Source organism: Sarcophilus harrisii, chromosome 1 (genome assembly GCF_902635505.1).
Source record: "Sarcophilus harrisii chromosome 1, mSarHar1.11, whole genome shotgun sequence".
Classification (NCBI taxonomy): Eukaryota; Metazoa; Chordata; class Mammalia; order Dasyuromorphia; family Dasyuridae; genus Sarcophilus; species Sarcophilus harrisii.
In genome coordinates this window covers 10,637,953-10,665,332 of record NC_045426.1, presented here as the reverse complement: position 1 = coordinate 10,665,332, position 27,380 = coordinate 10,637,953, and the positions used below count along the sequence as shown (strand labels likewise).

Genomic DNA, 27,380 nt, shown 5'->3' with positions numbered 1-27,380 from the left:
CGGAGGCTTGATGCTGGGGAGGAGCTCCCTGTGTTCATTTTCCACTGAGATAATCCAGCAATTCTGATAACAGCTATTCAACCTGGCTTTATCCTACCTCCTGGATAGTCATGGATAAAATCATCTCAGATTAAGGACCTGCCTGCCATCTCCAGGTTTTATTTCCTTCCCTTGACTCTACTCCCTTTTTTTTTTTTTTTTTTTTTGACATCCCCTTGTTCGCCAGCCCCTGATAAGAACAAAGTGGACCAGGGTATCCTATTTAAGCCTCAAAGCCAGGCGCCTGTCTTGGCTCTGACACGGTCTTCCCCACTGGTGCCAGGGAACACATTTACTTTTGGAGCTCATTTGGAAGCTGTATTTTTCATATAGTCTTTCGTTGCCTGGCAGAGCCATCCATAATTCTTAAGCAGCCACTGACTGACTTACCTTGGATGAGTCACTTAATATCTATGGAGATAGATATGTGTAAAGTGAATGAGATTTATTCCCAAATATTTGTTAAGTAACTGCCACGTGACAGGTGCCCAGGCAGGGGGGAAAGGGTCAAACCCAAAAAACTTAAAAAAAAAAAAAAAACACCTCCATCTCCAAGAGTTTATTTATGTGCTTCAGTCATATTTTTTCAGTTATGGGGAGTTTTCTCGACAAATGTACTGGAGTAGTTGGTCATTTCCTTTGTCAGCTCAATTTAAAGATGAGGAAACTGAGGCAAATGAGATTAAGTGACTTGGTCAGGGTCACAAGCTAGTGATTGTCTGACACAAGATTTAAATTTAAGAAGATGAAGTTTCCTGACTCATGGTCTGGTTCCCTATCCATTGTGCTGATAGAGGAAGTAATAACTGGGTTGACCAGGAAAGGCTGAGGGCACTCCTAGTTGTGGGGTGGGGAAGGGCGAGAGCAGTGTCATACCTGTACAAAAGTATGGAGGAAGTAATAATTATAGAATCATCTTGTCTGGAACACAAAATTCATAAAGAACAAAGTCGTGTGTGTTAAAAACTTAATCTCTATTCAGTTCTTTTTTGTCTTTCATTGTATCTCCAGGGCAGGCACTTTACCTGGACCCTAGTAAGAACTCACTAAGATTGACATTAAACCTGGAGTGTATCCGAGAAGCCCTTTTTGAAATGCCTAAAAGTAATAGGGAGCCACAAGAGTTTCTTGAGCTCAGGAATGCCATGATTAGACTTGTTCTTTGGGAATATCACCTTAGTAGCTGAGTATAAGGTCTTCCTAACTCTGGGCCCAGTGCTTTATCCCTTGTGAATTGAAGCTTTGTGAATGGAAAGGAAGAAGTGTGTGTGTGTGTGTGTGTGTGTGTGTGTGTGTGAACTCTAAGTTCTCTTCTAGTTCTACCTTTATGATTCTATGACTTATTGAAACATTAGATCACATGTGTTACAATAAATAGGTGATGAAATCTACCTCCTACTCCATTAGAAAATGCAACAATTATTCCATAATCAAAGATTTCTGAACATGTGTTATGTCACATCCCCACTCCATCAGAATTTCAGCTTCTTGGGGATGGGGATATCTTTGTTTCTGGGAAAGAGGAAGAAAAGGAAGAAGAAAAAGAAGAGGAAGAGAGAGAAGAAGAGAAAGAGGAAGAATAATTATGGGGCTTCAGGGAAGTGGAAGATCATGGCTCTCTCCCATTTGGCCAATATATATGTTGCTTCTCTCTTTGGCTTTTTCAAAACCTCTTTCTATTTGTTACTCCTCTGACATTGCGCGAATAAATATCAGAGAGACAAGATTGAATTCCCAAAGATGAATCTCCCTGACTCCAGAACCATGCTTTTATCCCTTGCACCATTTACCAGACACTGAGGTCCTTTCTCCAACTAAACTACTAAGCTACCCAACTCTACAACAGAGAGCACAACTCTGTGGGGCTAGTTTGAATGTTATATGTACACTTGAAAAAAAAAATATATATATATATATATATACAGAGAGAGAGAGAGAGAGAGAGAACTCACAGGACAAGTGCTCACAAAATGGTCAGAAAAAGTGATACAAGGATGCTCTCAAGGTAGCTCTTAAAAACTTTACTTATTCAATTGTATGATGTGGGAGATACTGACATGGGACCGCCCAACATGTGTGCCCTCATCAGAGAAGACATTATGCCCTATGGGCAAAGCAGAGTTCAATTAGCCTAGGAGAAATGAGAGATATTAGGGTTAGAGAAGCTAAAGGTTCATAAATATTCGTGTCCGACCTGTGGCAGAGCATCCAGAGCTCACATTCGCCTGTTCAGTCACAGTTGGACATAGTGTAACTTAACTCTAACAGTGTGATTTTGGTCCTCTTCAAGAAGGAAGGCCAACAACCAACCAACAAGTGTCAGAGAAAGATCTACTAGGTCACAACCTTGGGAATCTCACAAGCCAGAATTCCTAGAATTCATAGGAGTCACACCTGGTGAGGATCCAGTTCTGATGAGCATCCTGTTGGACCAGGCCAGTACCGAACTGCCCTAGGCATGGAGAAGTCACTGTCTCCTCTGAGCAAAGGATGGTGGCTTGCATTGGCTCTGCCCTACCCAGAAGCCAATTTGGTAGGAAAAATATTGCCAGAATCACTTTAAATTTGAATACACCATGCCCAGAGACTTAGGTATACAGGGGAACATTTAACTAGTTTCTGAAGAATCTTTTTTTTTTTTAACTTTGTTCCCTTGATTCTTTTCAGCAAATATGTTTTTGTCCAAGTTAATTCATATTAATGGGGTAAGATGATACTGGGAAAATAATAACTAGCAGTGCAAAGTAATTTAAAGGAAATTAGTTCTGGAGACTCCAGCCAGTAGCCACTGATTCTTCAGAGTACCCCCAGATTTAGAAGGTGATGATCTGGTACACTCAGGGGACCTAATTGTGCTTTGAAAGGACCATTACTGCCTCTATAGAAGGGCTATCTTTGAATAAATATCAGCTTAAGATGTTTAATGAGCTATTTACTAATGACAGATAATTCCTAGGTATGTGACCCTGAGCAAGTCATTCAATCCTGTTTTGCTCAGCTGTAGTTTGGAAGTTTCAGTCATGTCTGTGCGTGTGTATTGTTGTTTTTTGCAACCCCATTTTGGAGGTTTTCTTGGAGTGATTTGCTATTTATTTCTTCAGCTCATTTAACAAATGAAGAAACTGAGGCAAATAGGATTTCCGAGGCTGGATTTGAACTCATGAAGATGAATCTTCCCGATTCCCAGTTCCTCATCTGTAAAATGAGCTAGAAAAGGAAATGGCAAAATTTCCAGTATCTTTGCCAAGAAAACCCCAAATGGGGTCACATAGAATCAGCCATGACTAAAATGACTCAACAACAATGAAATAATGATTCCATTCCCACCCACCTCCGAATTCCAGTTTCCAAATTTGGGGTACATTGGATTTTCTAACGCTATGTGTTTCTCCTTTATTATCACAAATATATTGGATAGAATTAAACAAAATGTTTCTGCTCAAGATTTTTTTTTTGCTCTTTCTGTCACCAACGCCCCCACCCCTATTAAATAGCTAAGGCTAGTTAAGAAAATGCCTATTTAATTCCCTTGTTGAAGTAGTCAAAGGAGAATTAAATTTAGTACAATGAAAGTTTTCCAGCTTCTTCTAGATCCTCCAAATAACATCGTCCTTTGTCTTTCAAATGAGGGATTAACATCTTGTGAAAGATGTCAAGTCCTCATTACAAATTCCAGGCTGAATCTCACCAAACAAAGCTCCCTTCCATCCCTGACCTACCCAACTCCAGTCAAGGGCATCTCATTCCACAATCTTCCCAAGGAAATTCGACAGGAAATTCAGGAGATAGTCTGTATGTCAGAGATAAAGGGATAAAAACACCTAATTCAATCTCAGAAATCGAAGACATGATTTTCTGAACAAGGCAAGATTTATGTTTTAGTTAAAAAAAAAACAAAAAAAAAAAACATGTTTAATTCACTCCAGGAATATGGAATGAAAGCCCTAGAGATACAGATTCATATTTTTTTTTTAAAAAGAAAGCAAGAAAAATTCCTTGAAAGAGACATATGGAGATGGGAAGAGGGTCAGAGTTCATTTTTTGTCTTGAGAGAAAGAGACGAAAATGGGGATGAGACTCTTCAACATATTTGATCATGAAGACTATGGATTTTGAATTCAAGAGTAAAATCTCTGGAAGCACTTAATGGCTTGAATTCCACTTGTCAATGAAATGGTGAACACATCAGGAGCCCCTCCCAGACGCTTCAGTTCTTGTCTTCAGGTCCTTCTTTGCCCATTTATCTTCCTCCCCATATTAACGTTATTAATGCAGAGAGATAATAACATCGTGAAATATGTACATAAATGCATACATATGTATATATATGTATGTGTACACATATATATTTATCATCATGACATGTAAATAATAAACAGTGAGTCTCTCTCTCTATTTTTATATATATATATATATACATATATATATATATATATATATATATATATATATTTCTCCCTGAATAATAAAATAAGCTCTCTGAAGGAAGGGCATGTTTTATTTTTGTCTTTCTCTCCCCATAGACCCTGCTTGACACTTAGTAAATGGATATTTACTTTTTGAAAGCTTTTTATTTTCAAAACATATACATGGATAATTTTTCAACATTAACCATTGCCAGACCTTGCGTACCAATTTCCATCTTTTTCCCCATGCTCTCCCCTAGATGGCAAGTAATAAATGGATATTCATTGATTGAATGAAATGTTCTGAGTGAAAAATCAAGGCATGTGATTCAAGAAACATTCCCTAAGCACCTACTATGTGAAAGGTGCAATACAAAAATATCCCAGTCTTCAAGAAGCTTGAATTTTATTAGACTGAGGTTATGGAATATGTAGAGAGGTGTAATTTGCACACACACACACACAACTAAAGGGATCAGGTACAGTTTGTGTAAAAGATAGGAGCTAATTGATTCAGGAATATATTCCCAACATAAGGTGAAAGAGTCTAGGAGGAAATGGCATGCCGCATATAAAGAACTAATGGGCTCATATGACCAAAGTGGTCAATGTATGAAGGAGAAGATGATGAAATAAGACTATCAAGGTAAGTTGGAGTCAGTTCCTAAAGGGCTTCTGTTAGGAAATCAATGAGTCTCCTCTGAGAGAGCAGGGTTAGGCTCTCCCCTCCTAGCATCTGTTTCTTACTTTGAGACGTTGCCTTTACTTGGACACAACCTTCTGGGAATTTGAAGATTCATAAGAATTTCCTTCACTTAGTTCACCGATTAATAGTATCTCTGAGATGCAATGAGAGACCTCATCCATTATCCAAGTCTTCAAGCCCCTTGTCTTGGGCAAGAAATAAGCTGGTTTTTAGAGCTACTGCCAAAGCTTGGAATAGTGATTGAGCCCAACTATTTTAATGTTGGGTGATTTTACCAAGGAAACTGTACTACACCCAAAATTATAATGGAGATTTTTTTCCAAGGATATGGTACAAATAAATTCTACCAACTGTTCTGATGTGTGTGTGTGTGTGTGTGTGTGTGTGTGTGTGTTTGTGTTTTTCAACCCTGTTAAGATAGCAGATTATTTTTGTATGGTCCAAACTGGAATATAAGGAACTCTTACATTTTTAAGCAAATGAAGTATCACAATAGTGTGGCCATTGCTTTTTTTTTTTTTTTTTTTTTTTTCTGGTCCTTCTGTCCTTCCAGACTCTCTAAAAATCTTTTAGAATTCTCAGGAGATACCGTGATTCTTTGTGACTCAGAGAGGGCTGATCACAAGGGGATGTTATATTCCACCATTTGGGCCATTTTGAGGCTTGAGGCTTTCCTCTAATGTTGGACACTAAGGAGGAGTTCATGCTCCATCCTAATCTGAAACAGCCTTGCCCGGAGGTACCCAGCTGGGAGATGCAATCATGTCTCAGCATTTCAGGAGCTGTCGGTGAGTTCCGTGTTTCCCGAGACAACTTCAGAGCCTTGTTTACTGCTAAGGGATTCTTGTAAAATATGTTAAGTGGAAGGCCTAGTAATGCTTTCCTTTGGGAAGGTGGGGGAGCAAGTTGTGCAAGATAGACAGCTGAAGAGGCCTAATGATTGCCATATGTCAAAAGGATTTCGTGGCTTTCAAAATGGACTTGCACAATCCTCTCCTCAGTTTTCCCATCCAACAACCCCTTTTATAGGTTTCCGAGGTCTTAACAATGAAAAATCCCCACTCCTGAGCTCTCTAACTCTTGCAGATTTTCCTCCTGAAACCACTGGTCTTTCCTAAAGACTTTAAGGGGTGACTTTGCTAGTGGCTCATTAGAAATGTCTCAGTCGGGGTTCAGTCTCCCATCTGTGGGTCAGGATTGGGCTACTCAGACCCTGACATTCTCTTTCCATGTTTTTCAAGTTTCATTTCACCTTCATGGCCAAAAGTATCTTTAGATTTAAAGGTAGAGGGAAAAATATCTCACTGTGCCCACATCTGGGGAAAGCATAGAGTAAAAACTGAGAAAAAAAATCATGAAAAAATCGGCTCCTTCGGGGCCTACTTCCATAGTCCTGCTTTTCATGAGCAAGATAGTGAGATAATCATCATTAGTATAATGGGTATAATGGATGGGCATAATGAAATATCTGCCTTTGTCCCCTCCATCCTCCCAGTGGAATCCTGCCTCTTTCCACCTCTCCCAAAGGAGGAGTTCCTAAAAGTATAAAATGGTTCCATCAGCCCAGAAGATAGATTACAAGAGAGATATTAAAAGTTGCCTGCAGGAGAGAGAAGGAAAATCTGGTAATCAGAGAGAGCTGAATACCAAGCCTTCCTGGTTCCCCATCTTTCCCTCATGCTAAGCAGAAAACAGCCAGTGCCCTTTGTTCTCTGGTGATGGGGCAGGCTGCCTGCCCAGAGGAAGGAGATAGAAAAGTCATGCTATTCTCTGGAGCCCATGAAAATCCTTGATGCTTTAGGACACAAGTCGTGTTCCAGGCTTTCCAAGTCAAAAGCCAGTCATCTGGCTCAATAGAAAGAGTGTCCAACTGGCCAGCAGAAAACATAGATCCCATACCATTCCCTCGTACCTCCTGTGATAGCCATCTGTGGCCAGAATGAAGAAGAACTCATGGAGAGTACAGGTGATTTCTTGGTCTTATATAATGTAACAAAACTCAAGCAAGAATAGAGGGACGAATAAGCTTCAAGATGTTTTGTGAATAGCCAGATTATTCCCGATTACCTGTCATTGAGAGTTAGATTTGCAGAGTGTTAGACATGGAAGTAGGAGGATATAGATTCCAATACCATTTCTAAGCTATGTGATCTTGGCTAAGCAACTTAAAATGCTGAGCCTCTGGAAACATGTCAAAGGCAGTTAATTAAATCAAGAATTGATAGTTGAAGGGAATTCTCATATCAACTCCATTGAAATGATGGGTCTCTTGATATCTTGAGGGAACAGTTTCTTCTCCAGAGTCATCCAACCCTCTCATGGGTGCCAAGAATATATCGGATCTGTGTGTCATTATTGGTTGATGACTGAAAAAAAATGAGTTGCGAGAGCAAAATATAGTTTTCAGGGTACTGATCCAGCAACAAACAGCTGGGATATGTGGGATATAGAGAAATCTCACCAGAGCAGACCTCCTAAGGCCAAAAGTCAAAGAAGAATTTTATCTAGATTTTGAATCTAAGATCAGTGTCCTATATGGGAAACTAGTGAAATCAAATTATCTATAGTTCTCCCTCATTCACTTAACTTAGCCATTATGAATTTGGTGTCATTCCAGTTGGTTCATGTAAACTTAGTGAAAGTAGATGTCGATGTATGGCTCCTTTAAACGTAATATACTTTTTCCATTCATCTCCTTTTTTATTTTCAATTTTCATTTATTTTAATGATACACAATTCCTGCTATTGAAAAAATAGCTTTAACCATAATAAATTTTGTACCAGCTCTTTGTTTTATTCTTTATTTATCTATTATTTTAGAAGTTTTTCCTCAATACAATAGATTAATTGTTGAGTTTTATTTTCTTACCATTCTGCCACTATTTCTTTATGTTTGGATTGTTTAATCCATTTGCCTTTAAATTTTAATAGTCCTGTGTTTATTATTTTATTTGCATAGATTTTTTTTTTCCTCTTTCAAAGCATATGCTTTCAGATTCCCATTACCTCTTATTTTATATAACATCCTTTTGCTGTACCCTTTCCAAGGAGTTTTCTTCCTTTTTCTTTGTTTTTATTCTTTCTCTTTCCTTTTAGTATGTTATGAATATTATCTAATAAGTGGATTATACCCTTTATCTTTATATTCTATTCCTCTTTATTCTTTCTATTATGAAGATAAAGCTTTTAAGTGCCAAAGATAAGTCCCTTTTTCTATCTCATGCTCTTGTACATTTTATCCCATCTTCTCTGTCTTCATCCCAACTTATTCTTAGAAATATCAATCCCAAAAGAAACAATGAAGCAATGATAGATGGAATCAATGTCATATATTATGTATCCCTTCTATGTTCCAAATTAATCCCTATATTACCACATTCAATCAATATTCCCAGGGGCATATTCCTGGTCCTGTTCCGGGTTTAATGTCCCTTCTACAACTCTGTTTTCTGGCTATCCTAGGAAATCCCTTGGAAACTAGTTCTCTTGGGGCATGATAATATCCAACAAATAACCCTTCATTAGAGAAGATGGCTTTCTAATGTGCATATTCTTCCCCAGAAGACACTTAGATAAATTCTTTATCTATTATTGCAGTGGAGATTTCATTCTACACCCTGCCCTTCCTATGATCAGTCTCTTATTCTAAGGCTATATATCATCTCTAGTTCTTTTTTCCTCTGCAGTACTTCTAAATTGAATAATATGATTATCTCTGCTTCTATTTGTCATCATCTATTATTTATTTATTTATCTGGCTATTTGTTTTTATAAGAATATCTAAGTTGACTCAGAATTGGAGGATATTATTTTGCATTACAATCTAAGTTCCTTTAGCTTTTTTTGAAAATACTGTTACATTATCTTCTGTAAATTCTTCTGACTGTGGAATAATCATAGTTTATTTGAATTGTCTTTACTTCAATTCCAAGACATTTCTTATGGAACCTTTCATAGTCTCCTATTTGTTATTGAAAGACTGAACTCTAATCACTGCATGCCTCAGAGTTTGAAGAATACTTTTTGTTTGGTTTTGTTTTTCTATTCTGTCAGTGATTTGTGGGTTTTAAAGGCCAACTCTTTGTTGTCTCTATTCAAAAGCTCTGCATAGATTTATTATATTTTTTTAAAGTGTGAACTTTTTTGATTTGTCAATTTCTTTTGAGAGAGCTAGTATTCTTAAGTTAATGCTATTAACCTATATTCACATTGATCTACCTTGTCTTAAAAAAAAAATCGCATGATCCTTTATATTTTAAATAGTTTTTGTGTTCCTATTATTCACACTCTTTCAACTTCTACTTCATTAAATATATTAATTTTTATTGTTATTTTTTTAATTCCATATTCAGGGATTTTACTTTTGACTTATATTACTAAGCTCTTCATTTAAAAATATTTTTTTCTTTTGAAAAATTCTAGAATTATTTGTTGTAGATCCATTGTCACAAGAGAGTTTATAGAATCTCCTCTTTAATTAGGTAATTTTACTTAGTTTTACTTCATAGTATAATAATTTTTCATACTATTAAAGACAACTTTGGGATTTTACTAATTCTTCCTTCTGTATTTATTGTTTATTTGATAATAAACCGCCTTTATTCAGCTTATTTTTTTTTCCTCGCAAGTGATTTTCTTTCTTTAATATTTTGCCCTAGTTACATTTGAAACAATTTTTTATATTTGTTTCTAAAATTTTTGAGTTCTAGGTTCTCTCCCTTATCCCCATCCACAATTAAGCTGCAAAACATTTCCACAAAAGTTAAGTTAGGAAAAAAACAAACATACATACATACATCTCCCATCCTAATGAAAATAAAAACCCACAAGGAAAATTAAGTTGAGAGAAAGAAAGAAAGAGAGAGAGAGACAGAGAGAGACAGAGATTGAGAGAGAGAATGAGAGAATGCTTCAGTCTGTATTCAAACACAATCAGTTCCTTTTCTGGGTATGGATAGTCTTTTACATCATAAGTCCTTCAGAGTAGTCATGGATGATTATTGAGAATAGCAAGCTCCTTAACAGCTGTCATCCCAGAATATTAAATGTTTGTTCTTAAAAGCTTCTTCTCCTATTTCCAAATATGTATCTGTTTTTCTTCCTTCTCTGCCAACCCTCTCTTCTGTTCTGTTCTGTTTTGTTCTTCAGTGTCTTACATTTGATTAGAAGCTCTTTCTCTTCTCACTCTTTGCCCCTGATTCTCTGGTTTCTCCTCTAGTCACTTTATATTTCATTTTAATGAATGGGAAAGGTCAGTATCTGTCATCTCTTAGGTGTAATGAAAAGTTGAGAGAGAGAGTCACTGCCTTGAAAGAGCCTGGCAGAGATCCCCACAGTTAGAACATCAGTCACAAACCTGTAAGCTTAACTGTATTCTCTGCTTTCAGCATAGGAATTAGTTGGGACTCAGTGGTGATGCTGGGTAAGAGCCATAAATGAAATTATTTCTCTTTGTTGTTTCTGTAAACCTTTTTGCAAATGTTTTGTTTTCTCAACTTGTGTGTTCATATCTCTCTCTCTCTCTCTCTCTCTCTCTCTCTCTCTCTCTCTCTCTCTCTCTCTCTCTCTCTTTCTCTCTGTTTCTCCCTCTCTCTATCTCTGTCTCTCTTTCTTTATATAGATAGATATGTATATAGATAGATACAGATATATGCATACAAATGTATGTATGTTTGTGTGGTACAATACTTCTTCTATCATGATCTCTCCAGACTTACTTCATTTGACTTCTCTCCAGATCTTTTTTAGCCAAATTAATAGCCAATTTGACGTTTTCCAAGGATGGCATGATACCTAGTGCCCTAAACTTTTGTATGAGCTCTTCCTGATGTCTAGAATACATTCACTCTTCATACTTGCTTCTAAGGATTCTTAGCTTCCTCCAATACTCAACTCATATAGCTGTGTAGCTTCTCTGTGAAAAATCAACTGAATTCTTCCCATCATCCTTCACTCCCTGCCACATTGGTCATTCTTTGTCAGTCCTTCAAACTTCCTTTGATTCACTAATCATATAATGACATTTCCTTAGCACAAAACAATTATTGAAATCAAGGACTGAGTCATTTTTGGATTTATGTCTGCAGTGTTTTTCAAAGTAACATAACACTTACTTTTTAATTGTTCATTGAATTGAAATAACTGGATGTTTTTTTGACATTGCCAGAAACATTAAATAAATTAAATAAAGTCCCATTAAATAAAGTCCTGAGACTTGGATAAGGATTTGCCAAGAGAGAATGCCCAGAGAATTCTGGGACTTGGTACATTAGCAGACTAGTCAATGGTGCCATGGGTTGTGTGGTGGACCAGTGTGAGCTTGTGTTCAGAGGTAGCAAACATGAATGCTGTTGCCTTATCTCCTTTATTAAAATGTACTCTTGAGGTAGTCACTGAAACTTTCGGGGTGATGGTTGCTTCTACTGTGACATAGGGACAATAACAAGGGGACAAAGCTGGGAACTTTTCATCTCTGAAGAAGCTAAATTTCTCTGAAATCTGTTGCTTATATATGGTGTCAGAATCCCAGGCATGTGCTGGGAACTTGAGGAGTATCTTTGCTCCCCTTTTGTTCCCTAGGAAAAAAAAGCAAATGAAGTACAAAACCTTAACTTGACATTTCATGAAAGTACAAAATAGCTGCTAGAAGATGTTGAAAATGTTTAAATACTATAGAAATATTAGCTATTATCGTCATCCTACTTTCAAATGCTCTACTGAACACTTCCAGCTCATCAAATTGTTAGAGAATCAACAAATACAACTCTGTACTCTCTGTATAGACCACCAAGTAACATATTAATGGAGGGAACAGCCACAGAGGTCAAAGGATCTGACGTTTCCATTTTAAAGAGGACAGATCTAAGAATGTGAGAGGCAAAATTACCTTCCCATCACTATAATTAGGGGAAGACAAATCAGTGTGTTCCAGGAACTTGTGATCCAGAGCTTCAGAGGAATACAGATACCTTTCTTCAGCAAGGACAGCCTCTATGCCTCCCTCCTGCACAGCTTAGCAATGGGTTTGCAAGAAGAATTAGTTCAAATAAGAAACCACTCCAAGGCAAAAATCTTCTGCAGCAGCTGTAACTCAAGGGAATTTTGCCCAGCCCAGGCCCACCCTGTTCTCCCTGCTTTGGTTCAACTGAAATTGTCTTTATGAAGTTAAACTGATGGAATAAATTGCACCACTTGCCCTGGGCACCCAATTGCTCATACTAGCTCTGGCCCAGGCGAGGACATGGCGAAACTGGGTCAGGAACTCAGGCGTCCTCACTCCTGCTGTGGAACACTATCCTTCAGGCCCCACTGAATGCCTTGATTTCTGCAAGAAAGTGACTCATACATCAGTTCTTGATCTGATGTGACAGGAAACCTTTGTATTTCCTTTCCTGGGATTTTGTGAGAGAAGAAATTTCTGAGTAAGGCATGATTGGGTCATTTTGTTATAAGCATTCAGAAGCCAACTACTGTGGTTTCATAAATGTATATGTCTGCATACACGCATATATGTACATTTATGCTCCCTGTAAACACAGACAAGGCACAAGGAACCTTCAGGTAAATAGAAAGACAGGGCAGTTTCTCCTTAGAGAAACAAAGGAAGAATTCTCTAGTTTGATTTCATTGTGTGTTCAAAGGTGACAAAAATGTCATATATAGGACACAGTCATCTTGTCTCACAATCAATTTTCATCTTTTAACAGAATGTAAGCCATATATATATATACACGCACACACACACATACACATATATATGTATGTCTGTATGTATATATTATATATATATACACAATGTATATATATTTATATATGTACATATATATATATGACAGAGAGAGAGGTCTATATATCATCACTGGATAAATATACTCTCATACATATATTTGTATGTATGTGTATGTGTATGATTGTGTGTGTATCTCCAGCACACTACTACTGGGTATATGGTAGATAGTTAATAAGTGCTTATCAATTGATTGATAGCCAACAGACTAATATACTGGTAGCTGTGACTTCTGAATCAAAATCTATTTTAATGGATGCCAAGGTCTGTGAAATACATGACCTGATTTTTTTTTTAATAATAGCTTTTTATTTTCAAAATACATGCAAAGATAGTGTTCAGCATTCACCCTTGGAGAACCCTGTGTTCTTAAGTTTTTCTCCTCCCCTTCCCTAGACAGCAAGCGATCCAATAATCGTTAAAACATATGCACTTCTTCTATACATATTTCCACAATTATCATGCTGCACAAGAAAAATAAGAGGAAAAAAGGCAAGCAAACAACAACAAAAAAGGTGCAAATGCTATGTTGTGCTCCACATTTAGTTCCCATGGTTTCTTTCTGGATGGAGATGGCTCTCTCCATCACAATTCCAGTGGAATTGACCTGAATCACTTCATTGTTGAAAAGAGCCAAGTCCATCAGAGTTGAAATGACCTGAATTTCTAGGAAGGTTCAACATATACACTGATATTCAATGACTTCAAAGTGAAAAAGTACAGAGGAAGACTCTCTCTCTCTGTATATCTCTGTTTCTGTTTCTCTCTCTGTTTGTCTCCCTCCTGCACTCCCTTTCTCTTCCCTCTCCTGTGCTCTCTCTGTTTCTCTCTCAATAAAATATAATCTCTATCCATATCTATATTTACATCTATATTTGTCTATATCACTATTTACATGTATAGACATGGTGTATATATATGTGTATATGCAGACATAAACACAATGTATATATACTGTCTATATGTGAAATACACAGGCATGTCTGTGTACATATATTAATACATATATGCATTATGCATATGTGTACATATACACATACAACCAAAAGTTCCTATATATGTAAATATAGGTGGGTATAAGTTTATATTTATAGATAACATACACATATTCAAGTTCACTAACTCTTATACTGATAGGTTAGATGGCCATCTTAAGGACTGTTCTTTACTGTAGGATCCACCATGAATTTATCCAGATCCCACAAGATTTCTTGGTAGAGGTAACCACAGACCCTTCAAATAGCTGTTGATTTGCAATATCAAATGAAATCTATAATAGGGAGTCACATGCTTGTCAAAGTCAATAGCCATTATTAAAAATGAAGTCCTGTGCATTGTCCAAATGGAAGATCGATTCCCTGAAAATGGTGAGGTCCTCCAGATGCTAGTTTGAATTGTGCTTATTCTATGAAAACTCCAGAATATTTTAGTACTTCTTCAAAGAGATCTACAAAGAGAATGGGCTAACAATCTATATTCTAAAAATCAAATTAAGGGGGAAATATAAACTATAAAAGAAATTGGATGTGTAGCCCAATGAATTAGCCCCTTAATTGGGCTATATGTTGGATAGGATTCTTCAGCTAATGGCTTAATTAGTTTGATTCATCAGTGAACAGGAGCAAAAAATGTGGGCATTAGCTTATGAGTACAAAAGGACAGCATTTTCAACAAGCCAAAGCTGTTCTCTGATGCCTAAATATATTCTCTTCATTTCAATATTCCCCTAGATGACTTAGAATCATAGAACATTATTTTTTGGGGGGAAGATTTACTTGATTCAAAAAGTTATAGAGACACTGAATGCTATCACTGTTGAGTGGACTCAAAGTATATGATCAGGAAATATATCTTCACAAAAGATGTACCCACTAAGCTGGGGAAAGTATTAAATATAAGCTAAAGAGCCCATTCCATGAATTGGTGACTCTGAAATCTTGAGACTTAGAGGAATACATATAGTGATTTGGGTATATTTTCTAGGAATGCTTCATGGAGAAGCCATGTCTCAGAACTACTCAAACGAAGAAGGCATGAGTAGGTTGTCATCCACATTTCTGGGGAGTATCATTATCCCCTAAATCACAGAATCTCAAAACTATAAGGGGATCGTAGGGCTCTAGTGTTGTAATAGAAGTTATCATTTAAGTATATATTCCTATGTTCTGTTCTTTGCATAAAACCATGGAAAATCCCAGGCCACCCAGCTAGAGCAACACATGCTAGGTTGTTTCCCCCATGGTGCAGGAAAGAAGTACTGCACCCATTCTTTTTGTGAACAGAAGACATCTAGAAACCAGGAACTGTGAACCAGAGGCCCAAAGTCTGAAGATTGCACAGAGCAGACATTTAATAAATCCATGTATAATTGAACTGGGTTCAATGGTAGATAAAACCGATTCCCTCAGTTTCTAACCCAGTGAGCCAAGTGGCAAGAGATCAACAGTGAAATGGTTCCAGCGTATGAAGTAACATTGACCACAAGGTGAATCACCCTTATAACCTAATTAGCCCTGTAGCTTTCTTTGAAACCACATTTAACATTTTCCAGGCCCGGAATTGTTGGTGATTCTTAGAGAATTGCCAGTAGACTTTCCCCAAAGAGAGTATAAGGATGAGAAGTAAAGAGCATATGTTATGTTTTTCTTCATTCTTTAGGTCAAATTTAGGAAGCAAACAATCCTCAGAGCAGCTGGACACTTCATTATCTGAAGAAAATTAACTGAAAGCCCACTATCACATCTTCATAATAAATAAATGCTCCTATGTGAACTTCACAATTTCATTGGATGATTCTCTCCAATTTTCATTTCCTACATAGGAATTGCTTCTTTATTCACTGGTACATCCCCAACCAGGAAGAAAAAAAGGTCTGTTTTATTTCAATTAAATTCAAAGCCAACCTAATACAGAAAAATAATTCATATTTGTATCTCATTGATGGGATGATTTAAGCAAGGGATCCATAGAAAATCACAGTGTTAGAATAGACAAAAAACCCTTAAGAAATTATTTTTAGCTCATTCTAATTGATAGTTGAAGAGATAGGAAGTGATTTACCCAAAGTCACACTGCTTGTTAGCCATTTCAAACTTGACTCCTCTCCACAAAGCAATGTCCCAAAATGCAACATTACATCTATTTCTTTAGTAAATTTGTATAGGCTGAAATCCGGTTCAAGAAACCTTTCTCTCCTTAGTTTAGTCTCAGGATTGCTAGCCATTTTTAAAGCTCCACTCAAGGAGTGAAGTCTTCCTATATACATCCTTTCTTGCTCCTTCCAGTTGTCAGAACCATCCATCACATGATACCATAGATTTGTTTAGATTTAGATATGCCTTGCCCACATTTCATATTGATCTATGTAGTTTTGTTTTCTGTAGTAGAAAGAAATCTTCTTGAGGGACAGTCTGGTTTTATTTTCACCTTTGTCCCTTCAGCCCTTAGCACAGTGCTGGATGGATCATAGATGTTTTACACATACCTGTTAAACGAATAAAAGCCAACCCAAACTCTGTAGGGAAAGCTCTGCTTGTTACTTAGGTTTTTATCACTCTGTGTAACCAACACCAATATCGACACTGGCAGGCTGAGCCAATGGATTTCCCTGAGTTGAGTCATTTTTCCTAAAATGATTTATTTTAAAAGTCATGAGTGGTATTCATGATTATATTAAAAAAGCCAAGTGTTATAAGTTACTGGCAGTCAAGCAATTCAAATTAATTTTAAACCTGCAATTTCAAATATTTACAAACAAACTCTGTCCTTTAATTTCCATCATATTGGAAATGTGTTTTCTAGAGGTCTTATTGAGTCATGGTTGCATAATAGCCCTCAGTGTTCGGTTACCGGTAACTGGAAAGAACTCAATTCAAATGAATTCTCAACCCACAATTGTAGAAGTCTACAACAAATGTTGCACTTTAATTTTCGTGGGTTTGAAAGTTTGATTTCAGAGCTCCTGGCCATTATGGTGGCTACCTCTGAATATATCTTTCATCTTTCCTATAATCAGTGACTTCCTATCTTCAGTTGAGTTTTTAACATCCAGGTGAAATTCATATGAATCGGATGATTTAAGCAAGGGATCCATAGAGAATCCCAGAGTGTTTGAAGCTTTCTTTCAAATTATTTTCACAGATGCTTCTCATCTCTCCAATGAAATAAATTTCAGAAATGTTCATGGGTGAAGACCCTACACTGTGGTACAAACTTTTGGTTCCCTTTGGCTTGTAAGGTACTGGGGGATGAGGACTACAATTGATTTCTGTTTTTATCTCCAGTGCTTTTTACAGTGTTTGGCCCAGAGTAAGTATGTGGTAAATGCTTGTTCATTGTTGTGGCTGGGGCACAGTCATTTGTGACTAGGAGTGGGATGTGGCAGGTTAAAGGATCGTGGAATTAAAAACTTGGAAAGGTTGTCAGGGAGAGACTAATTCAGCCAATATCCAAAAAGAATTCCCACTCCAATATACACAACGAATGCTCATCTAGCCATTGCTTAATATCCTCTAAGAAAAAAAAAACCATCAGTTCCTGAGGCAGCTGATTCAACTTTAGAACTATTCTGATGGTTAGGAAGTTGTGTTACTGTTGTTATTGTTATTGATCAAGTCCAATTTCCTTTCTTAGTTATTTCTATGCATTGATCCTGGTTTTGCCCCATAAGACCTCAACAAACAGACCAACCCTTCTTTCATGTGACAGAACTTCAAACATTTGAAGACAACTCTCCTGCTCTCCCTTGCTTCTCACCTCCCAAACTTGACTCTTTTTTGTGCTAAATGTCTTTACTTGATTCAAAAGATCACCACATAAGTAAGCAACTAGTTGGTATAGTGGGTAGCGCACCAGCCCTAAAGTAAGGAGGACTCGAGTTCAAATCTGGTCCCTTATTTAACATTTAACACTTAACACTTCCTGGCTGTGTGCCAACACAGCCCATCTCAACCCCAATTGTCTCAACAAAAAGAAAATCCCCATATGGCACAAACATAAGACACTTCTCCATCCTAACTGACCCACCCTGAAGAGTAAACAGTTGATGAACACCTTTTCTTGAATGGGGAAACTGGGATTAGTAAAGACAATTGTGACTATTCTCCAAGTGTTCATTGATTTTCATGTGGATTACTCTAGTAACATTTTAATTAATATCCCAGATTTTATTGTTTTCTCCTTCAAGTTATCTTATCTTGTGCTGCCCTCCTAAGATTCCCAAAATGCTACTTGCTTTATGATATCCCTTCGCTCAAGAACCCATGATGGTTTCCTTTTACCTACTGCATAATGTCCAATCTAATCTTCTTGACCTTGAAAATTGTCAATAATGTGGTTCTTACCTATTTGTCTAATCTTGTTGTATCTGTTCCCTAACATCCACATTTATTGTCCTCAAAAGATATTTTGATACTATTTAATTATATTTGATATATTGATATATATTGATATATTTGATATTTATTTCTTCTTGAAGCCTTTTTGTCTTCTACTATTATTTTATGATATTTTTATACTAGAAAAGACCTCCCTTTTCACCATCTATCTAAAGCGGAATCTTCCATAAGGCCAATCCCCTTCTAAATGGGGTTTCATAAATCATCTGATCTAAATTTCTTACTTTTCAGATTAGAAAACTGAGGCTTAGAAATTTGTCTATATTCAAAAAGCTTGTAGATGTCAGATATGAGACTTAAACCTCAGCTTTTCTTGGTCTTCTAAACCTCAAGGCTGGTACTTTGTCCATTACTCCATGCTATGTTTTGAGTTTTCAATCAAATCTTTTCTCAGAAGTCTTCCCTTACTGGATTAGCCCATATAGCCCTTTCTCTTCTGTTTATAAAGAGTAATTCCAATTAAATTCAAGCCTAAGAAGTATTAATTAAATCCCAACATTTTGGCAACCACTTCTCCTCAGCAAACTGCAGACACAGGCCAAAAGAAAAACAAACCCTGTTCTGAAGGGAGGGAAGGAAGGGAAACAATGTATTACACAGATCTATCTATCTATCTATCTATCTAATCTGTACAAAAACCAAATACTAACTGATTCTGGGATAAATTCTGATAATTGGGGAAATCAGAAGAGGTCTTCAGTGAGTGTGATACCAGGATTAGGTGTGACAGAACAATTGAGCTCAGAACTTGCTTGACCAGAAAAATTCTGCCCTTGACAGAATTTGGGACTTGAGGAAAAGAATAGATTTAAAGAGAGAGATAAAAAGTGGTCTTTGATCCTGTTGAATATGAGACTCCAACATGGCATCTCTCCAATTAAATGATAACATGGCTGATGGTATGGGCTTAGATGTTATTTTAGGGGAGCAATTAGTAGTGTTAGACACATAGTAACCCCTCAGTAAAATTAGCTTTTTTCATTCCTCCTCCCCCTCTCCTTTTCCTTTCCTTTCCCCTTCCCTTTTTTTTCATCTCCTCTTCTCCATCCTCTTTCTTCTTCCTCCTCCTCCTTCCTGCTTCTCCTTTTTCCTCATTTTCTCCCCTCCATCAACCAGCTTCAAATATTTGAAGACAACTCTCCTGTTCTCTCTTTCTTCTCATCTCCCAAACTGGATAAGAGTATCCAACACTCAATGCCAGTCATTCTTCTATATGCTGGGGGTTAAAAAAAATGTAACACATGCTTTGGTCTCATTCTCCCAATATCTATTCAAATTTGAAGGTTGAACCCCCAGAAGGAAGCCACAGTTCCCCCTCTCAGAGTTTATATGGATTACTTTCAGAGACTAAAGTTAGTCAAATGTTACATAGCTTATGAGCTCCCACTGTTGTGTTTTTCTCCAGTGATTATCAGTTATTATCACTTAAACCAGATGGATTTCACTAACTTTCAGAAAGAAAAGTATTAAGGAAGTAGATTAAGAAAAATTGATACAACATACAACTTGTCACCCCCTCCCCATTCCACCAAACTGAGAATGCATGATGTATGATGTAGGGCAGAATGTATTCAAGCTTAGAGAATAAAATGTAGCTCTGTGTGTGTATGTATCTATGTGTATCTTTCAGTATGTGTTTGTGTATCAGTGTTGTTGGGATTCCTTTTGTCCTCTTTAGAGATAGTATGGCTTTAATGGCAGGCTCTCTCCATAGTCCTTAAATTGTCTTTTCTTAGCACATTGAATTTGTCTCTGGCTTCTGATTTGGGGACTGTCATTACATGTCCAGGAACATTACTGGAATACCCATGGAAAGTTCCATTTTCCAGGTCTTTTCAAGTTCATAAGGTCTTCCTCTGCTTATGGTGAAGGACCAAGACCAAGGTTTCTCTGCTCCTCCCACCTCACAGATATGGCTAGAATAACTTCTACCACCAAAGGAGCCAGGGTTTGAAATACTGCATTACAAAGTGGCTTATCCAAAATCTATCAGTCATGAGTGAATTGCTTCAGCCATTGCAAATACACTTCCTGTGTAGAATCATTTCATTTCCTCCATTGCCTTGAAGTGTTCTTTCCCTTCCAAACTTGACAGTGTAGTTTAATCAAATGTTGCTCAAAGTCCTTCACTGAATGATATATTTGATGCAATGATATGATGATAAAAGTATTAAAGTATAGGATCTTTATTATTGCTTGAGTCAGAGTGGGAGAAATAGAATCCTTGTAATTACAAAAGAAAGGCAACATCTGGTCTCTGGACTGAAGACGCTAATGATCTAATGGAAGAGACAATTGTTAGGTAAACGTATGCTGGCTACAGGATAAATGAAAGAAAATCTCTCGGGGAAAGCACAAGGAAAGAGGTGAGGGATTGAAAAGGCCTCTTAAAGAAGGTGGGATTTAATCGGACTCTTTAAAAAGCAAGAAATCTAGCAACCAGAGGTGATTAAGGAGACTATTCTGGGCAGGGGAAACAGTCAGGGTAAAGTCAAGGAAATAGGAGATGAAGTCCCAAGTGAGAAGCACAGCAAGGAGGCAGGATGGAGCATAGAAGGAAGCAAAGATTAAGAAGGCTGGAAAGGCAGAAAAGTCCCCTCTTGTAAAGGGCATTAAATACTACACAAAGGATTTGGATTTTCTCTTTGATGCTGAATTAAAAAGAAAGTCACTGGAGGTTATTAAGGAAAAGGGATGAAGCAATGAGTCTTGGGAATTAAGGAAAGTCTTTTGCCAGTTGGGGGTAGGATGCGTGGGGAAGGGTTGGCTTTGGAGTAGGGAGAATATGAGAAGGTTATTGCCACAAGCCAGGCAAGAGGTGAGAAGAGTGGGACAAGGGTGATGGCAAGAAAGTTTAAGAAGACTGAAGGAGTTGGAAAGGGCAAAGTGAAGATCTATAAATGCTAAACATAGAATTTCAGATTTGATCCTAGAGTCACTAACATTTATTGGGGTGGGGTGGGACATGGAAAGATCTGTACTTTAGGAAAAGTTATTTTGGCAGCTGAGTGAACCATGGATTGGAGCAGGGAGAAGTTTGATAGAGTAACTCCTTTCTTCCTCTTTCTCCCCTTCTTTCATCTTCCTTTTTCTGCTTCTCTTCTTCCTCTTCTTGCTTTTCATTTTCTATTCCTTTTCTTGCTTTTTCTCCTTCACTGTCTTCTTCCTCAGAATCATCCTTGTAATGCATTATTTGTAGAACCCTACCACGTGCAAGGCTCTGAGCTAGGTGCCAAGGATACCAATGTTTTTGAAGACATAAGGTTTGATCTCTTGAAGCTGACAAGCCAGCCAAGGAGTACACTCATATACATCAATACAATATGAGGCCATCCAGGGAAAGTTGGGTAGAACCCAATATAAACTGTGATCCCGAAACAGTCCAAATTTCCTCTTTCTTTCTTGGCAGACTCCTCTCTGCCTTTGCTGAACAGAGAGACATCCTTCCCATGTTCTCCTGGGGCTGGGCTTTTAGGTTGAAACCTGCCAGCAAGCAAGTCAATGAGACCGCCACTGCAAAACCCTTTGGTGACTGGGGAGGGTGCACAGGGACAATTATTTTTTAAAGGCTGGAGCATGTGGGCGTGTGGTTTGGACTGAGGGAGGAAGTGGGGAATGTGGTTTAGGAGCATGCAGAAAGAGAAAGGGAAGAAGGGATCGAAGCCTGGGGCAGACAAATAGGGATGATAGTATAGTTAAAATGGGGAAGGAAAAATACAAGTAGGCTTTCTGCCACCCATCTCGAGACTTCTAATTTTACACTGCCCTTTATGTCTTTGGGAACTGAGGCAGAGGCTAAGAAGTGCAGGGACATCAGAGATGTTTCTTTTGCCCCTCAAATGGTTGGTCTTCTCCAACGTGGTCTTTATTTCCTTTTTTTGAATACTATGCTGAATAGGTAGCTACAACATTCTAAGGAAAGCACTATGTCAGACCTAATTGGCTGGGTAACTGATCATTGTTTTGGAAATGTCATGGAATAAAAGTAACGGATCACAGAGTTATCAATTTAGACACTGAGGGATTCTTAGAGGGTCATTTGGCCCAATGCCCTCATTTTAGAGAAGAGAAAACAGTGATCAAGAAAAAGACCATGACTTGTTCACAGTATCAACCAAAAAATTGATGGCAAAAAGTTGTCAACAAAAGTATCAGAGTCAGGATTTGGAGCCAAAGCCTCCAAGTCAAAATCCATGGCACATTTTATGGAACCCAGCTGCCTCTCAGCACTTTAGCTCAACAGCCTGATTCAAAGAGAATCCAGTGGGGCTCTACACTAGGATAGTCATCAGGGAAACAAATACAAAAGGAAAAGAGTACCTGACCTCAAAAGGTTTACATTCTAAGGAATGAGACAAGATGTACATTCACAAAAGACCTGGGCAACAAAGGTAGAAGCTAACGTTGGAGAGGGAAGCGCTAGTGGCTAAGAGAGCTAGATTAAGACTGAAGCAAAAGAATTGAACTGATTCTGGAAATGTGCGATAACAAGAAAGGAAACTGAGGAGGGGGAGAAATGGAGGAAGAAAGAATAGCAAGAGAAGAACATTTATGTGTGAGGAACAGTAATTAGGCAAGTATTGTAGAGGTGTGAAGGGGAAAGAAAAAAATGAATAAAATAAAGGTGGAGAAATATGAAGAAACCAGATCATGGGAGCTAAGTAGTACAGGGGACAGAGCACTCTGGGATTGCATTCAAATCTAGCCTTGGACACTTACTAGCCATGTGATCCTGGGTGATTCACTTAATCTACTTTGCCTCAGATTTCTCATCTGCAAAATGATCTAGAAAATCTATTTGTCCAAAAACATTTATAATTTGGAAACTAAAGTTCATCAATTACAGAATGGCTGAATAAGCTGTGCCATATGACGGTAATGGAATAATATTGTGTGATAAGAAATGAAAAGCAGGCTAATTTTAGAAAAGAAAGAAACAACCTGGGAAGACTTACAATGATGCAAAGAAAAGTGAGCAGAACCAGAAAAATATCGTACTCAGTAACGGGAATATTGTATAGTGAACAACCATGAATGACTTGGCTATTGTCAATAATACAGTGATCCAAGACAATTCCAAAAGACTCTTGGTGAAAAATGTCCATTTTGAAAGGAAGAACTGACGGAGTCTGAAGAAAACAAAGAACAAAGCAGACTATTTTTTCACTTTCTTAATTTTTTCAAGTTTTTCCCCTTTGGGTCTGTGTTTCTTTCACAGCATGACTAATATGGAAATATATTTTGTTTGATTGCATACAGACATGCACGCAAACAGATATATGTATACTCACATATACACATGTATATGTAAAACTTACATCAAATTGCTTACTGTCCCAGGGAGAGGGAAAGTAAAGGAAGGAGAGAGGAAGAAAATGTGGAATTCAATTAAAAATGTTAAAATTATCTTTACATGTATTTGAGGGGAAATAAAATATTTATCATAAACCGTTCTTCATAAAGGATGAGCAAGAGAAGGAAATGGCAAACCATTCTAGTATTTTTGCCAAGAAAAACTCAAATGGGGTCATGAAGAATCAGATAACTGAAATGACTGAATAATAGCAGATTACAAAGAGCTTTCACTTCTTGAGAAGTTTATAGCTGATCCCAGGGAACAGGGAACCCTTGTATTTCAGGCAAATCACTTTGGGAATATGTGGACTATAGATGGAGCTAGAGAAGATGAGTGAAGGAGACAAGTTCAAAGGTTGTTATTGTAGTAGTTCAACTAAAAGAAGATGAGAACCTATACCAGCATGATAATTGCATGAGTAGAGACAGGCAGATAAACAAGAGATGTTGTGAAAGTAGAAATGTCATGAATTAACAGCACATCGCTTAGGTCAGCTGTGTTAAAGGAAAACACTGAAAATATCACCTGGATTGTAAATCTCGTTGACTGGAAGATTATTAGACTCTCAACAATAATAGGAAAATTTAGAATCTAAGATGTTTTGAAATGTCAGTGGGGTGGGGAATCTAGTTCAGTTTTGGATCTGTTGGTCTTCCAACAATATCCAAGACAGGGCATGATATGGGACTCTGGCTCAGGAGAGAGACTAAGGCTGGAAATATAACTGATAATCATCTATGTGGAGAGAACAGTTAAACCTCAAAGAACTCATGAAAACAGCAAACAAGATAACATGCGGGGCAAAAAGAAGAGGGCCAGGATGGAGCCTTGGGAGGTTGAATTTGATCTCTGCCTCTTCCTAGGTTTGGATATGCCCTACAGCCTCTTCAACAGTTATTGTTTTCATCATTTAATTCCCATTTAATGGGAAATTATTTAATTCTATCATTACAAAAAAAAATCAAATCATGGATTCCTAAAATTGGATGAGACAATGGTTTTGGGCTAGATTAATGGTAAAATCCCTTCCAGACTTGAATCTTTGAAATTATGATTTGATTTTCTTTTTCAATAATGAAACTGTGGGAATTATTGTCTTGTGCCCAGGACCTAGAGTTTTATGATGATTATTAAGAGCTGGGTTAATTTTTTTTTATATTTTGGTGCCAACTTTTCTTCCCATTCATGGTAGTACAAAACAATCCAGTGTTCCAGAAGGCAGATTTAATTACTCTCTTCATTACTGTTCTCTTCCTTCTATGAAGGGTATGTATATATGCATCTGGGTATGTGTTTAATCTTTAAAAATATATGAACAATGACAATGAGTTCTTAAAAGCAGATTTGTCTTAATCTGAAATATATGATGAGATAGTTGATTCTCATAGTTAGAATGAACTGGGTTCAAATCCCAATTCTACTTTCTAGCTAGTTGACCCTAAACAAGTCAGGTGATACCTTATAGTCTGTTATCTCACCTATGCAATGAACCAAATAATACTCCCAGAACTTAAGGCTCATAGAGTTGCTGTGAAGCTCTCATGAGGTAATAGACGTGAAATACTTTTCAAATTTTAATACTACCGTATTTTTAAATGCACAAAATTCCATTAACAATTGTGGTCAATATTCCAGCACTTTGGTTCCTCTTAGAGTATATTCCCATAACTAATGTCAGTCAATCTTTCTCAAAGAGATTTTTTTTTTAGTCAGAAAGATAAAAAACTATAGGTACGACCTTTAACAATTGAATATGGATTTTATGGAATAATTATTTCATGACTGACTTTACTAACTTTTGTTTCCCTCTTTAGTTGAATGGAAGATGTGGGTTCAAATCTAGTTATTAGTTTCAAAATCTTTTGACCCTCAGTTTCCCCATCTTTAAGATATGCTTAATGATAAGTGAGATATGTCAAGAGTTGCTTTGAGGCTTTAGGGAGGTAATGTCTATGCAGTATTTTGTATATTTTGCAATGCATGATAAATATAATTCATTAACTCAAATATTCATCTGTGACAATGTCAGAGACAGTGCTCCTTTCAGTCATGTAGACCCCAACTCATCCATGCCTGTTTATCTTGTCTCACCAGTCTTTCACTCTTTTGCTAATAGGTCCACTCAAGCTGTTGACACTTCCTTGTGCTCTCTTTTGACATTGTAAGGCTATGAATGGCTCATGTGGATCATTCTTGCCACAAGAAAAGACCATCTCCCAATGAGCACTTTGAATTTCTTAAATGGATACTATATGAAAAGTTACAATACGCAATTCAGACAAGTTGACTATGATTTTAATATACTTTATTTAAAAAGTACACAGGTGTAAATTGGTGTCAATGGAACAAAGCAGAGAAGGACCACCACCTGTCTATCAATTAATGTCCTGTTTCTGATGAAGTGAGATTATCATATGGCAACTGCACATTTGCATGACCGGCAAAGTAAAAAGATAACCTTTTTTTTTTTTCTTGACATATCGTTAAGAGTTTATATCACGCACAGTTAAAATCATGAAATGCTGATGGTTGGACTATATTTCATGTCGTCTATGTTGCACCATATTTCAGTTCACAGTTTATCCATGTAATTAGCATGCCAAGTGAACAAACCAGTCAGTGTCACCTCGAGAAAAGCATCAGAAGCAGCGGGATCAGAAGGAGAACAGGCGTGGCACAGAGGCCCAGGGCTCCCCCACATTCTCTTGCATTTTCCTAAAGGAAAGGGAACAAGGATGACATTTGGTTAACTTGAGAGTCTTCAAAAACACCTCAGGGATTTCCAAAACACATTATTTTTCTGGACTGCATTAGCAAAATTAATACAATAATGGTCTCCACAGAGGCTCCTCATCCTACAATATTTTCCTTTCTTTTATGTGTCATCATGGCCAACAAAAAGGTTCCCTAATGGTCAGGCTGCTAAGAATGGGCCTTTCTAGACTTAGGAAGACTCTCTCTTAGATAGCAGATCTACTTCAAAACTTCCAACTGGGTAAAATGCTCTAGAATTTCCATCCCAAGATAAAGCTTTTTAGAACCTTAGGCCACCACTTTGATAAGTAGAACATTTAAAATTTAATAATCAAGGAAATATGTTTGTTGATATCTCACTAGATTATAGAAGAAAAATTCTGAATTTACATAAATGTATCAGATATTTTAAATGAGTGTTCATGCACTATGGACATAAAGTGTTAAAGAAGAGCAGGGTCTTTGGCAAAAACAAAACAAAACAAAACAATTCTGCTTACTTTATAGATCAGCTATCTTTTAAAGAAAGGAGTTAAGGAAGGGGTAAGTCTTCTATTGTTTTATCTATTTTAAATTATTAACCTTGTGATTTTTTTTTACTTTGGGATACACATAGAAGAATAGGAATAGGAAATATAAAAATCCTAATCAATTGGTGTTAGAAATAGCAAACAAGGAAAATGTAATTTAGACCTATATCTTGCACTAATACCACAAAGAATTACAACAGGACAATGGAATTAAAATATTTTTCACCTGTAAATAGATTAAAAATGGAATTGTGAATGGGAGAACTTTCAAGAAATTTTTTAAAAATACAATGCATATTAGAAGAAAAAATAGTCGTGTTTGGACATACTTAAACAGAACATTACATGATAAAAGCAATATAAATAAAATTATAGAATACATTTTTGACCACCATGATGGTTAAAAT

The 27,380-nt window shown here is 37.1% G+C and overlaps 1 protein-coding gene and 1 long non-coding RNA gene across 6 annotated transcripts in view; one reads left to right on the top strand and one right to left on the bottom strand.

Annotated features, from left to right (window-relative positions):
- LOC116421554 lies at positions 1–26,986 on the top strand. The gene is made up of 2 exons (XR_004231959.1): positions 1–155; positions 26,951–26,986. It is a non-coding gene; the product is annotated as an uncharacterized LOC116421554 (long non-coding RNA).
- Positions 25,978–27,380, bottom strand: part of CACNA2D3 (calcium voltage-gated channel auxiliary subunit alpha2delta 3) — a 1,010,949-nt gene continuing 1,009,546 nt past the window's right edge. For all 5 annotated transcript variants that reach the window (XM_031952127.1, XM_031952119.1, XM_031952106.1 and 2 more), the window contains one exon: positions 25,978–26,404. In XM_031952127.1, coding sequence (XP_031807987.1) covers positions 26,312–26,404 — 93 coding nt within the window. In that variant the 3' untranslated portion in view covers positions 25,978–26,311. The remainder of the gene's footprint in view (positions 26,405–27,380) is intronic.